A 14,804-nucleotide genomic window follows, 5' to 3' on the forward strand; every position below is an offset into this window, starting at 1 on the left:
TGGTTACGGGGGGGGGAAGAGGGTAGGAAGGGGTAAATTGGGAGTTTGAGATTTGCAGATACTAACTACTATATATAAAATAAACAACAAGGTCCTACTGTACAGCACAGGGAGCTCTATTCAGTATCTTGTAGTAACCGATAATGAAAAGGAATATGAAAAGGAATATATGTATGTATATGCATGACTGAAGCATTGTGCTGTGCACCAGAAACTGACGCAACATTGTAAACTGACTATACTTCAATTAAAAATGAATAAATAAAAGGAAACTAAACATGAGCTCATACTGATGTCTCTGGTTCAAATCCATTACCACATGGATCAGTTTAGCCTCCTCCCCTTGCCTGTCTGTAACTCCTCCCTCCAGCAGTGAGAAACCTGGCTCTTACCAGCCATTGTCCACTTAGTGAATTGTTCAGTTTCAGCAGACATTACGATGGGGTCAGAATTTTTAACCCATACACCTGTGGGAAACAACTTCATCAGTTAGACCCCAGGTTTCATGTGCAGCTCCTCCTTTAAACAGACTCCATTCGTTTCCAAGGTTACTTACATCAGCAACTTTATCCCCACCCGCTTCAGTCAGGTTGTTTCATAGACTTGTTACAAATGTGTTCATTTAGATTCTTTTGTCTCATTCTGTGCTCCATCCTGGGATCCCTTTACCTCCTAAATGACCTTCTGAACATTTGCACACATTAAGGATAACTCTTCACATTGTAAAGTTATATGAGTTTTGACAAATACATAGCGTCGTGTATGCACCATTACGGTGTCACCCAGAATTCATGCCCGAGAAAATCTTGAGCTAACATTTAAAAACAGCTTTGTGAGATATGAGTCACATGTAATAATGGTACTTATTTAAAGCAAGCGATGAGCAGTGTTTTCAGACTGGAGATGTATCAGTCTACAAGACCTTCAAAAATATAAAGCCCCTGAAGGAACATCACACACTAAAAGACAGACTGTCGAGACTCATGTCACTAGTCCGGAACTTTTTTATTTTTATTTTTTAACTCAACAAAAAGTAGTACATGCTCATCATAGAAAAATGACCAAATAGAGATAAATTAAAAGTTGAATAAAAATCACGTGCAGTCCTGCCACTCAGAGATAATCTCTTTATCACTTTAATGTCTATAGCTCTCTTTCAAAAATGTATTTAGCTATTTTTTCAACAAAAATAGAGAAAAATGTTTAATTTGCTTGTTTGTTTCTTTTCTTTTGGGGGGGAGTAGGTAATTAAGTTTATCTATTTATTTATTACTTTCGGTGGAGGTACCAGGGAGCAAATCCAGGACCTCATGCATGGGGGGCATGCCCTCTACCACTGAGCGACATCCTCCCCCTAAATGTTTAATATTGTCTTGCTTCTCCATGCCGCTTCGTGTTAGTCGTGAAGTTGGTCCTAGGAACATAATTTTGTAACCTGTCATTTTGCCAAAGAGTGTACAATATTATAAACGTTTTTTCATGCCAGTCAACATGCTTCTTTAACATCATTCCTCACAGCTGCATGATGTTTTTATTTTATGGGTATAACATAATTAATGCAACCGGTCTCCCATTTTTTGAAAACTAAAGAATTCCCAGAGTTCTTGCTCTTATTTTGCTGAACCTTTGCACACATCCTCAGTTCTTCTCTTGGGACGGCTGCCTAAAGGAAGGCCAGGGGGTTGGTTCCGTCCACTGTGATTTGTGTATAGTTTGCTTTCAAAATATTCAAAATGGATCCATGGAAAGAAAGCCTGAAAATTCTGAAGATTTGGTCAAGCAAAATGTTTTCAAGTCAACTTTTAATCCAGCACACTCCATCCCATTTTGTTCCATGTTCCAATTTAGCACATGGCACACTGATGTAGCTAGGCCAAAAATATGGACTTTATCAGTTCTGATTAATATCTTGGATTGTAATGTACACCATACAGACTCAGTTTCCATAGCTGGAACATAGTCTTAAGAATTCTTTGCCAGTTGATTGGAACCAGAACGAATTTACCCATCACAAGCAATGTTATGAATCGTTCTCAATCCCTAAATTAGCACATAAAAGCCACTTGACTTACAGTGCGGTTGCAGTATTAATCAGTTCTGTGGTCAAGACCCCAACCCTTACCCTACAGATTAGGCTGGATTATGGAGGGTTATGCCAAGAAGGGGAGGCTCCTCAGAGAAGCCAGCTCCCTTCTCCCTGATGCCTGGTCCCGATCAGTCTCTCTTGGGGACAGAGGCTGAACCACAAACCCAGACAGAAAACAGGCACCTCCCATCGGGTGTGAGAATCAGTGCTGGACTTCATGGGGGGGCCTCTTACCCTCACAAGCGCCAGTTTGACCCTAACGGGCTCAGGCTCTTTAAAACGAGAAGGTTGCCTCTGGGGCAGGGCCAAGTGGGTCGCTGTGAGTCAAAGAGGCATGATGGGAACAGGGTCCTCTGGGACACATCCTGGTGAGACAGGCCTGCAGTGGCCCTCTCACATTTCACTTCCTCTGGGAATCCCTCCCCGACTCTCAGCACCTGGCCGGGGCCCCACCCGTGGTCTCCCTTCGCACACAGGGGTGCCCCCGACTGTGGCACACTCGGCTGTCCCTGCCAGTTTACACGTCTGTGTGCTTTCGCCTGGCTCAGGGTTTTCAGTCCTGGCTGCATACTGCAGTTATCTGGAGAGCTTTAAAAAACCCTGGTGCTCAGGCTCTACGCTTGTCCAATCAGAGCAAAACCTCTGGGGGTGGAGCTCACACATCAGGGTGTTTACACAAGCTCCCCAAGGGATTCTAACATTCGACCAGGATTTAGAGCCACTTCTCTGAACATTGAGTTCTTTGAAAGCAGGGCACGTGCTCCTTCACTCCTGGTATTAGATGAGTTAATAAACCTCTCAGACCAGTGCCGGATACGTTCCCCTCTTAGCTTGGTTGTTATTATTATTATTAGCAGTAACTCCCTATTGCCCAGTACAGTTCCTGACCCATAGTAGGCACCTTACCACCTATTTAACGTCCATAAACTGAAGACAGAGAGGGGAGAGCATGAGAGAAGCAATGTCTTCGAGCCTGGGTGATTCCACCGACCCCTCTGCTCTGCAGGAGCAGGTGCCAGCCAGGGGAAACCTGCAACGGGGGACCCGCATCCGCTCCTCCTTCCTCCCGTCTTGGTCCTCAGTGCCTGCCTTCCAAAGTGTGAGCATCTTGCTGTACCAATGATGGGTGATTTAAAGAGTTCTTGCGAGTAGTTTTGACTCGATGTGATTTTTATGAATGTCATTCACAGGATAAATTCACCGGGAGTCGAGTCTCAGGTGCCGGTGCTGGCTAGGCTGTATTAGCTGTATGGCTTTGAGCAAGTTTCTCCAAACTTCTGGGCCTCACTTTTCTCTCCCCAGTTCTATTCTGATTTGGAAATCGGGACGAACCTTCGGTACGCCACCTCGTCTGCCCCTGTGTCTGATGAATCGGGTTCCCGCGGGTCGTGACCGTGTGGGGCTCACTCCTGGCCACCCTGCCCAGCTGCCCGCCCAGGCTCTCGCCCCATGAACGCCCCAGGAGGCCCCCCCACGCCTGGGGTGGTGCAAGGGAGCTCGTCAGCATCAGCCCTGAAGAGCTGAGCCGTCACGGAGGTTGAATTAAGTGACCTTGGAAACCAGCTGCCATTTACACCTTCAGCCCAAAGGAAAAACACTCTGCTGTGGCCAAGGGGAAAGGGCAGCACCGTGAACAAGCCTCTTCCTTCGTAGATGCTGGTTCTGGGGAATAAAGAGACCAGGAGTGCAGCGCAGGCTTCCAGGCATTTCTTAAAAGAAAAAAGAAAGAAAGAAAGGGAGAGGAGAGGAGAGGAGAGGGGAGGGGAGGGGAGGGGAGGGGAGGGGAGAGAGGAGAGGAGAGGAGAGGAGAGAAAGAGAACCATCTGATGTTTCACTCAGTCAGCCCTGGCCTTTGCCCGAACTGTCCCAATCAAGGGAGGTTTCTCAGCCCGGCAGCTCGCCAGGAACAGCTGGACAGATGCCAGCAAGTTCCCCGTCCCCCCCCGCCCGCAGCCCCCTGCACACTGTAAACAAGGTGTGAAGTGCTAATCAAACACACATGGCATTCTGGTCGATTTTAAAATACACAAAGCCAATTGGCGAAATGAGGTCGAGTCCTGTTAGGGAGGAAATGACAGAATTGCCAACAGTCTCTTGCACTTAGATGATTTTAAATGAGAGTCTTCGGATAGGATCAGGGATTTGTACTTTAACCGTATACAGATTGTTCTAATGGGATTTGACCTGCATTTTAAAATGGCCAAGTGACAAATCTTTTAAATCCATGCTGTGCATTTGGGACTATTCAGTGTTAGTTTGGGTTTCTTCTGGTTTTGCTCTTGACTTTAAAAGGGTTGTGGACTGATCTAGTTATTTGTGGAGTTACCTGGGTGTCACGTTAAGAGTTTGATGAGATCAAACTCACCCTCGGGTTGCCCATTAAGTCCACCGTCTGAATCAGTTGCTCTTCAGGACAGCACAGGGTGAAGAGAGCAGCAAACGTGATTTTTGATCTGCATTTGGCCAATGCATCTCTCCTGGGTCCTAAGCTCTTTATGGGTTCACAATGATCACAATTGTAGTTAGATACTGTGAAATATTTCAGGTCGGCCTCTCCTTTGAGAGTCAGCCCCACGAGGCAGGGATGGTGTCCTGTTTGTGGCTGTAACTCCACGCCCAGCCAAACAGCGTTCACCCAGTACTGCTCTCTGTATATTGACTGCATGAAGAGTTTCTCCTACATGAGTGGCCTGTGCCCAGGGGTTTTACTCCCCTGCTACAAACTCATTCATCTTTTTCCCAGATGTAACTCAAAGCCTCCTCTTGAATGGAGAGGTTGGACACAGTTCCTTCAGGACTCATCCCTCCCTGGAGGAGTGAACTGTGAAGGGTGAGAGGGACTCGCCAACACCGAGCCAGCAAGGTCCTGTTCGTGCAGGCAGCCGTTTTTGAGATCTTCCAGGACAACCTGTCTGACCATCACGCACCCGTGTCTGGTGACACAGTTGTTCTGGCCTGTTGCCGCCGGTCTCCAGTGAGCCACGCAGGAGCACGGCTACACCGAGGCAGTCGTTTCCGGTACTTCTCAAGTGTCACCTCTGCTCACCCTGGCTTGTGATGACCGCGCACCAGCTGGATGCTGGTGGGTCACTGAAGGGCCGACATCAGCTTGACTCGTGTGCAGCACAGAAGAGTGTAGACTGGACTTTTGCTTTAGCACATGGGGAGGGACTACTGACTCTTGCTGAGGGTCGGTCTGGGACTTCGGTTTTCTCCAGGACTTTTAGTTGGTCCATTTCTGTTCAATGACCCCTTCCCAAGTGGGGTCTTTAGCCTGTGAGTCGCTGCTCTTGGTGGCCTCATGAGCTTAGATTTTCCATAGTGTTTCTTTGCCTGAGGTAAATTTCACAAGTTAGGAATCTGCTCAGACACCAGCTTTCCTAGCTTTTATCTCTGTATGATAAAATATAATTATAACCATCCACAGTTCTCCCCCGCCTGAGCAGACAAGTCTGATTATACCATTCGGGAAAGTAATCCAGTTGCTTTTGAAATGACCTCCCCTCCTGCCCTCACAGGCCAGGGAGAAAAAGTGTAACCCGTGCAAGTATGACAGCGAATCCAGGGAACTCCAGGTTCACTGTTAACCTCCGGGAGTGTACATGCGGATGGCCCTCCTTCTTCCCCTCGTGTATCCAGCCCATTTTGTTACCCTTTGGGTATGTTCAATCATAACTTCCTTAACTTTTGATTGGCTAGTGTGTTTGTTAATTTTTGATAATACTGTCCTCTTGTTTAAAAGACCTTCAAAGGCCTCCTCTGCTCACTGGATACTCAAGTTTTTCACCCTGGCGTTCGAGCCCCAGGCAGCACGCGGCGGTAAGAGGTCAGGTTTTGGAGCCAGGCTGCCCAGATCCACTCCTCAGAGGTGCGTGACCTCGAGGCCAGTTTTCTTATCTGCAAAACCAGGGCAGTACCTACCTCGCTGAGTTGTTGCCAGGATAAATGAATTAACACGTGGGAAGCGCTCGGCCTCCAGGGAGCCCTCAACACACAGTAACTATTATCATCAGTCCTGGCCCGTCGAGCGCATCGAGCGCGCAGTGAATGCCCTGAGGGCGGGGCTTTGTGTCCGCTTGGTTCACTGCTGTGTCCCCCGGGGCCTGGAATAGCGCCTGGCACGTGGGCCAATGAACCGCACGTTTACAGCCCAGCCGAATGAGATGCTCCCCATGGCCACGCAGCCTTAGTCTTCCTGCTTTGTGCTCTTGTCCCTGCTTGTAACCCCTCAAAGCTCAGCTTAAAAACCACCAGCATGAGGCCTCTCCTAACCCTCCCAGGAGAAGGCATCTTCCCCTAGACTATGCGCTCGCGGTACGTGGGGTGCACTGCTCTTCAGTACAGGACAGTCTTCTGTTTTGTAAGCAACTTGAGGAAGTTACCAAACCATTTATTACTCAAGACTGGAACACTACCCGCCAGTGTGTTTCTTGAATCAATGAACACATGGCTCGTCTAAACGGACAGAAGACTTAATATCCCGTGAGAGCACCGTCAGTGCTATGGCGGTCTTTCCAGGCCTAGCCCTGTGTGGAGGGGACAGCCCCACCTGCGGTGGGGTCAGGGACAGGGAGGGGCCCCTCGTTAGCCTGTCCATGCACGCTTCCGTCATGGGCGTTGCCCTCAGCTTCTAGTCCCTTCATCTAGATCCGAGGCACTTGGTCAGGAAGAGCAGTAACACCTACATCTTGCAGGACTCGGCGTGATCAAAGAAGGTAACACGTGGAAGTGTTCTGATAATTATTACAGAATATTAAAATACTCACTGTTGTTGAAAACAAATAGCACAGTGACATAAAAATGGGGAGGGTTGGTCACTCGGTGTGCACACTAATGTGAGCGACAGAGCCCTGGCAACTACCCTGAGCAGACCTACTCAGGTTTGAAGGGCCATTTTAAATCACTCAGCAGTGAGTCTCTAAACGAGACGATACTGAGGAAGATCATAGTCATGCTGAAAAATTATTCTGCTTTTAAAGAAGGTCAATAGTTTACCAGTTATTTCTATAACATTTTGAACTGGTCCCTTAATCGGTGTCAGATTGTGTAAATTACAGTATTTTCACTTCTACCCTTGATCGGAAGTCTCCGAGCCTTCAAGTCCCACAGCTGAGTGATGGCAGCGGGACATCGACTGCACTGGGAAGACTCAGCTTTGGAAACCTGCCGTATTTAGTGGAGCACAGCAACGAAACGCCCCGGAGAGGTCTGCCTTCATGCCTTCGGGAGACTGGTAAGGATTTGGTCAGCAGTTAATTTTTAGTTCCATTCAGCGTTGCAATTTCCTAAACAATATTCCAGACTTGGCCAGAGCTGCCCACTGCATCCCAGACCAACGCCGTGCCCTTAAAGGGGAGTTCTGAGCCGCCCAAGAACCCCACGTCCCGCAAGGCATTCGCTGTTTCCTGACTGGACAGTATATGGGCTCACGAGGCTCAAGGCTGGATGGTAAAAGACAAGTAAATCTCAAGCCCACGTTCTGCTCCAGCCAGTCTTGTTGAAGTACTTTATAGAGCTCAAGATGCTTTCTGGTGTCCAGAGAAAACATTTCAGCAAGTGGCCTTCTTTGGAAGATACTGCATGTGTAGCTTTGCAGTGTGACTTTGAGCTACTCAGCGGTCTGGTGGCTCATGAGTGAGTCTTTGTAACTTTCATAAAATCTAAGGTCCTGATTCATGGTCACCCCAGTGACTGGAGTCTCATACGGTTGCGATATTCTTACCATCATTCAGATCCTCATCACTGAGCCAATGAGACGCCTCTGTTGAACCCTGGCTGCGGATATGCTCAGCTCTTGACTGGTAGAAAGAGGTGCTTAAACACAAGTTGCCACAAGGTTCACTTAAGGAGACGGGAGCGTCAGCCCAGCTCCCTCGCCCAGTCGTCACTGTGTTGGCTTCAGCCATCCACGGGGACGGCACTGAAATGCAGCCGTGCTTTTCCCTCAGATTCTGCCACTTAATTCACAGCTCTGAGAACATGAATTTCTCTTTTAATTGGCCAGATAGAGCCCCATTTTAATCCTGTGTAAATTCACCACACACAAGAACCTGCCTTGTAACTAACAACAGCCTAAATGGAACTGAGATGTGACTTCCAATATCCTACAACGAAAAAAAATTATATACAAAAGGCGATGTTTAACTCATAGACCATTTCCCTTTATACAGGGTTCTGTGAAGGTCACAGGAACTATAGTTTCAACATAAAATATACTTGAGACATGAAGAAATGTGGGGAAAGCCGTGTCCTAACCCTAAGAAATAAGTTAACAGTCTTGAAAGTCATGCTAACAAGGGTATCTTCCTGATTTAGATGCGATTTGTTCATTCGTTGTTTCTTAGAGAGGTTTCCTTTACTAAGAATCGAGCACTGCTCATTCATTTACTTTGCATAGAAACCATTATCACCTTCAGAAAGTTACAGTAACACTAGTATTTAATAGTTTCACTTAAAAAATTAAAAAATAAAACATTCCAAGTGTGAGGTTAGCCATTTAGAAATTTTACAGAAGTAGACTCTGTAAATCTCCACTCAGGTATCTCCAAATATTGCTTTGAAGAGTGCACACAGGGTCCCCCCCCCTTTTCTTTTTAACTTCTAACAGGGTCCTAGTAGCTTAGATGTCAAGTCACCTAAGTTCAGGAGTTTCGTTTTCAGTTAAAATACGGCAGATTTAAACATTCAGAGTATCTTTTCAGTATCATCTTGTTTTGCTCGTGTCTTGATGCAACTGTTTTCATTTGCAGTAGTATTAAGTTTGCCAGCTTAAGGCTATGTTTACGGTTAAAAAAGTATCAATTTTACTTACATCAGAGCTTTTTTGAGTCTGGATAATATGGCAAAAAATATCTCATGTTTGATTTGGAAAAACCACAGTACTAGACGTCACAGAATTCACGTCTGAATTCTAATTCAATAAATTTTTAATCGAAAAAGATTGTTACCAAGTTTTTTATGCTTATTTACATAAAGCAATTAAATGTCAACAGTTGAAAGTGGAGACAACCTGCCAGAAACAGCTGATTCCAGAAGCACCAGTGCACATGGAATCCTGGAGCCCAAGGGAGAGCAGGACATGACTTCCCCCATAAATACCAAAAAAAAGCCAGATTTTCAATATAACTGATGGTTGCCAGGACTGAGGACAGTCTGGTTGCCATAACAGAAGGTAAGAAAATGTGATGGGGCCTTGGGGCTCTCTTCTCTTATAAGCTCAGCTGACGAGATGGAAATCAAGGGGGGTTAAAACTTAATTCACTGGTCTGCTGACCACTCCTTGTATTACTAGTCCTTGTTCTCTCAAGAGGCTGTTCTCCCCAAATCCCAACTCATGTATTCTTCTGAATATCCTACCGAATCAGACTGACTAACTCAATTACCTAAAGGTTGTAAAATTCTGGCTCACAGGATCCAGAACGACTTTAAACCGCCTGACATAAAGCGCACCGCCTCTCGGAGCAGCTCCCTAGTAAGCGGTGTGGTGTCCACAGACACAAGGTGTGGCTTTGGGCTAAAACGTACAACAACTACATTTTGCACAAGGGAAACAATAAATTTCAAGCTTCATAAAAATAGTGTTCTACTATCATAAAGAAATCATACCCAATGGTTTTCAGATATGCCTCACCAAAAATGATGTGCGTCAACAACGGAAAATGCTATCTACACAAACACAGAAATATATCATTTTCAAAGACAACCAAATCTACTTCTTTTTTCAAAATTCAGGACCTACCACCTAAATTTGTGAGTGCTTTTATTTATAAAACAGTAACTAATAATTTTCACTAATGTAAGTATCCTATTTTGGAGACCATGAGAGAATATTTTGGAGAAATAAAACCAAGGGCTATTTTAAAAGAAACAGAACAGTTTCTTCTGTGCTGCTACATACAGTAAAATCATTTAAGAATGAAGGAGACACGATTCTGCTTACACACTATTATTGACGGGGATGGTCTGTAGGAAGATTCCAGAACACAAAGTTCAAAGAACTGTATCCGTAATGCAAGTCTCAAATGCCAAACTGACCTTAAGGTTAATCTGTCTACCAGTTCCCTGTCTACCAGTTGCCACTATAATCACCTTTTATTACTAGTACTTGTTCTACTGGAAAACCATTAAGAATCCGAAAAAGTTTCGAATACGTCAATCGTTAAAAACAACAAAGAAGAGTTTAAAGAAAGAATATATTTGAACCATATAAACAAACGAAAAGGCATTACATAAGAACAAATAATGTAACAATTTATGTAAGTACCTAACACAGAAGCATGCTCTTACATCTGAAACAAAAAATAAAAAGGTAACATTGGTACTCTCTCTATATATTTGACAAGTGTGCATTAAAGAATTCTCTAATATAAAACATTTAAACTGTGGAGAATACTTTTTCAAGATACAGAAGACAATTGTTAAGATAGGCACACCCACAATTCTTATAAAAACGTGCTTATGAAGGATGCAATTCACCTGAGCACTCATTTCTCAGATGTGCAGAAGCTGTGAAACTGTTAATCACTGGCTACTGTCTCCCACTTTTGCACTGTTTTGAGTTTCAACACTGATTGGTAAGAATTATGAATTACACAGTGAATTAGTTTCTTTTTAGGGTTTCTGCCAAGGTTCCATATAGAATGCATCTGTTTACTATGAACACTTAAAACAGCAACACTGCTTGTATAAAAGTCACTTACGTTCTTTTTTTCCTTTTTTATCAAAGGCACTATGTTTAGAAAGTCGTTATTGCAACAAATAGTGCTCTGGAAAACCTGACACTCCAAATCAATGTGTTCCATCAACCATAAGTAGATCTAAGAAGCCCTAACTGGAAAGAACACAAATGTAAAAAGCTGATGAATTTAAAGATTATAAAATTGGTTTATTGTAAAAGCAATTCAAGAATACCCAGTTAAAATCTTATCCCAATGCCACCCAATACAACCAAGAAGCAGTTAAACACCTTTACATTAGGAACAAGGACATAAAACAAGAAAGACTACATCAAGGCTGTGATTCAAACTCAGAAAGAGAAAGGACTCTTAAGGTCTCCTTCAGGTCAGCACGGAGGGCACGTGAGCCCAGAGCGCCGTGTCTGCCGGGCACCACGGCGCGGCTACAACACCGAGGTACAACTGGGCACGCTGAAGTTGAGGGGAAATGAGGAACTCTGCATTTTTGTTTTGTGGGTGTACTTAGGTGATTGAAATTTTAGGAACAACTGCCTTTAATGACAGCAAGATGCAAGACAAGTCTTTATTGAAGAAAAAGAAGCTTATAAAGTTCTCTAGCAAGGTCCCACTAAGTCTTCACAACCCCCTCCCACATCCCCACCCCCTCCCCTAATCTAAAGCTACTCTGCTGATACATAAGATCTTAATTTGTGGCTTAATGGCAAATTGTAGGCACTCCTTCCAAGTAGCTTTGATCTTCTGCACATAAAAAACCAACATGCTGTATCATCCACAAGCTCATTTATGCATTCTAGGCAGAATTTCATTACTGCTCTTAAAAAAAAAAAATCAATACATCTATACAGTGGCCATTTCCCCCCAGACTTAATTCAAGATTTAATCTTTCCGCTGTTTTCTTAATAGTCTTAAGAGTCAATTATTACGAATGAGCGACCTATGAATCATTATATACAATAGTGATTGCATTTTGAGCACTGAAAGTATTTAATATAAAACTTCTTACTTCCAACTTTTGTACTCCTCTAAATTTAAGGGTCAAAATACTTAAGATATTGTAGTTTAGAAAGAAGAAGGAAAAAACCCAAACATTTATCTTCCCAAGCTGAGGCTTTTAATAGCAGTTTTAGACAGGAAAAGAGATTTTATGTCTGTTATAAACCCTTGAAAATAAGGGCTTATTCTAGAAACATTGAAAGACCCTTAATCACAGAGGTGCTAGCTGGTGCCACTATAATTCACAACCAAATATTACTTCATAGCTTATACTGAAGAGTTGATTCATGCTCATTTTGTTCCTTTAAAAATACTCTTTGGAAACCATTATTACTCCTGTAGACACATACTCTAGTTATATCTCTTCCAGTAAAAATAAAAGTATAATCACGATTATCTCTATTTCTTTGCTAAATTCAACTACCAATATACATTAATCCGATCACCTTACCAGCTAACTCATAACCTTACAGTATTCTATTTCCTATCCAGGGTCAATTCTCAGCATACAGAAGTAGGAGCAAGTCTTATAAGTAAGAACAATCTTGTAGGAAATATTTCAATGTAGTCTTTAAAGTGTTCATTACAAATGAGAACTAAAGTACTAGAATTTATTTCCAAAACTAAGGCGAAGGTAAACTTTCAAAGCTAAAGGAAGGCAAACCACTAAATAAAGCTTACGTCTGTCATATCCGTTATGAAGCTAACTCAGTGATTTCCCGTCAAGACTGAAAGTCAGTCCGAGGCACTAGCCAGGGGACGATAAAGCCATTTCTTGTTTGCTTCTTTCAAATCCATCAGGTAATTTCCGCTGTGCGCCCAGAGGGGCACACAGGACTCCTCTTGCACTCTCCATAATGACAGTTCTTTCTAGAACGCTAACTACCACAAAGCACCTGCAGGCTGCCCCGACCAGATTTCAACTACCTGTGAAACACCAACCACTAGCCGTGTGTTCTAAATGCATACATTCAAAGCTACCATTTTAAAATAAATCGGGAAGTAGGGAAAACTTAAAAATACATTCTGCTATCACACTATCATAAACATTATAAGTGTGTGTGTGGGTATATATAGAGAGAGCAGATTATCAAGATTTAAATAAGATGGTAAAAAACCAGGAAATGCAGATTTACCGAAGGAACTACAACTGTCCCAAGCTCCGACTATGAACAAGCTCACTGCTATGGCAGCCTGCCTAGGCTCTGGAAAAGGGAAAAACAAAAACAAAAACAAACCCACACTAAAACCCACCAAAACCTATCCTAGAGTATGTGGCAATAATTAATATATTTCTGTGGAAGTTGTCTCAGCCTTACAAGCTCCTAAAATAAGATCAAGGTCACTAGGTGACTGACGGTAGCACTAGGAGGGGAAAAAGCCCACTGAAAGCAAAACAGTCTCCAGCCTTGGTTTCAGCTCTCTCTTCAAATCAGCGCAAGTACTTAACATCAGATACAACATTTTTGGCTTTGTCAGACCAGTAAATCGTGTTTTTCCACCGGCCAAAGGCAGCTGAAGAAACAATTGCTTGAACAAACTAAATGCTGTGACATGAAGCATTTGACTTCCAAGTCTGAGTATTTAGTTAAATGATCGGTGAATGTCTAACTGGGCAAAAGGAATGGCATCCATCATCCAAACAGGCTCACTTCCCCAGCCCCCAAAACAAACAGTAGTTATAATAGCAAAAGAAACAAAAAAAGTTTTTTTTTTGATTCTTTAGAGCCAACTATGAAAGAGGTCAGCAATATATTAACAGCAGCAACGGACAAGGAAGAGCAGAACAGCGGGTGAGAAGTCTTGCTGGACGTTTGTTCATCTCTCTCTGTGTGAGCCAGGAGGCTGCAACCGGCTTGTCTGGGAATTTCAGGTATATGTCTTATCTCCTTAGATCCTTCACAGATTCAGAATTCAGTCTACCTGAGGGCTCTATAACCACGTAAGAAAGCTTTCTTTATCTAGCTTGGTGGCAGCCAACACAGACTCCATGTCATTAAGGATGTCAGAGCTCAAAGCTTCTTGCAGACTTGGCATCAACTCCTCTCCTTCTATGTTCATTCCATCCCCCTCCAGTGTTCCAAGGTCCACATTTGTCCCAGGAATGGCTTCAAGATAGTCTGGGAACCGGTTCTGCTGTGAGGGTAGGGTGCTTTGGTTGATAGTGTCACCTAGTTGGAAAAGAGGGAGGGAGAGGGAGAGAGAGGAAGAGAGAGAGAATAGGTCCTTTTTGAAAAGCTAACATCGGAGCTGTGTCATGCGAGGATGCAGAAACGCACAGGGAAAGACGTGCATTCCTGACTGACCCTCAGCTGACACCCAGGGTTTATTTTAGGCTAAACAACCCACAGACAGCAAGAAAACAACACACATTTATTTACTTTTGCTCCAACATTTGTTCAGATATTGAACCAAGAGCTTAACTGCTTATTACTGTGTGCTGAGCACTGAAGGGGGTCATGAAAAAAAAATCCCCTGGAAAACTGTATACAGTGAGAGAGAAAGAACAAGTACGACACAAGAGCATCGCTACCTGCCTCTCTTCCAGACACGCACAGCATGATAAGATAAAATACAAGAACAAACGGTACAGACCCATCTTTCTCAGGAGCACAGACTAGGGGACAGAATAAAACGAAAGAACTGGATGAAGCTACCCCACTCTTGGGAGACTCGCATTCACAACAGCCAAAACAAGTCTCCCAGAAGTCCCTGGATAAATCCATCTTCCCAGTTTGCTTCTGGGTCTCCTGAACTCACCTGGCCGAGGAAACTTTCTCGTCCACGACAACATCAACATCCCTTAGCGCATCAACGGAGCACACTTTCAGCAAAACTAATATAAACCATTGTTATAAAGGTTTAGAGAAGAGAGAGATGAGGGTCAGAGGAGTGAGGAAGGGTGTTATGAATGAGACAGGTTTGAAGTGACTCCTACGGATGACTTAAGGTTTAGATGGGGAGAAGAGGGTGTGGATTCCAGGAGGCAGCAAAGCCCCAGGCTGGCTGAGCACAGGCACAGAAGACTT

The 14,804-nt window shown here is 43.9% G+C and overlaps 1 protein-coding gene across 8 annotated transcripts in view; it reads right to left on the reverse strand.

The window, feature by feature from the left end:
* Positions 1–10,259: 10,259 nt before the first annotated feature.
* The window catches only part of YAP1 (Yes1 associated transcriptional regulator), a 107,931-nt gene continuing 103,386 nt past the window's right edge, over positions 10,260–14,804 (reverse strand). For all 8 annotated transcript variants that reach the window (XM_072968909.1, XM_072968904.1, XM_072968906.1 and 5 more), the window contains one exon: positions 10,260–13,946. In XM_072968909.1, coding sequence (XP_072825010.1) covers positions 13,708–13,946 — 239 coding nt within the window. In that variant the 3' untranslated portion in view covers positions 10,260–13,707. The remainder of the gene's footprint in view (positions 13,947–14,804) is intronic.

The sequence above is a fragment of the Vicugna pacos genome, chromosome 10 (assembly GCF_048564905.1).
Source record: "Vicugna pacos chromosome 10, VicPac4, whole genome shotgun sequence".
Classification (NCBI taxonomy): domain Eukaryota; kingdom Metazoa; phylum Chordata; class Mammalia; order Artiodactyla; family Camelidae; genus Vicugna; species Vicugna pacos.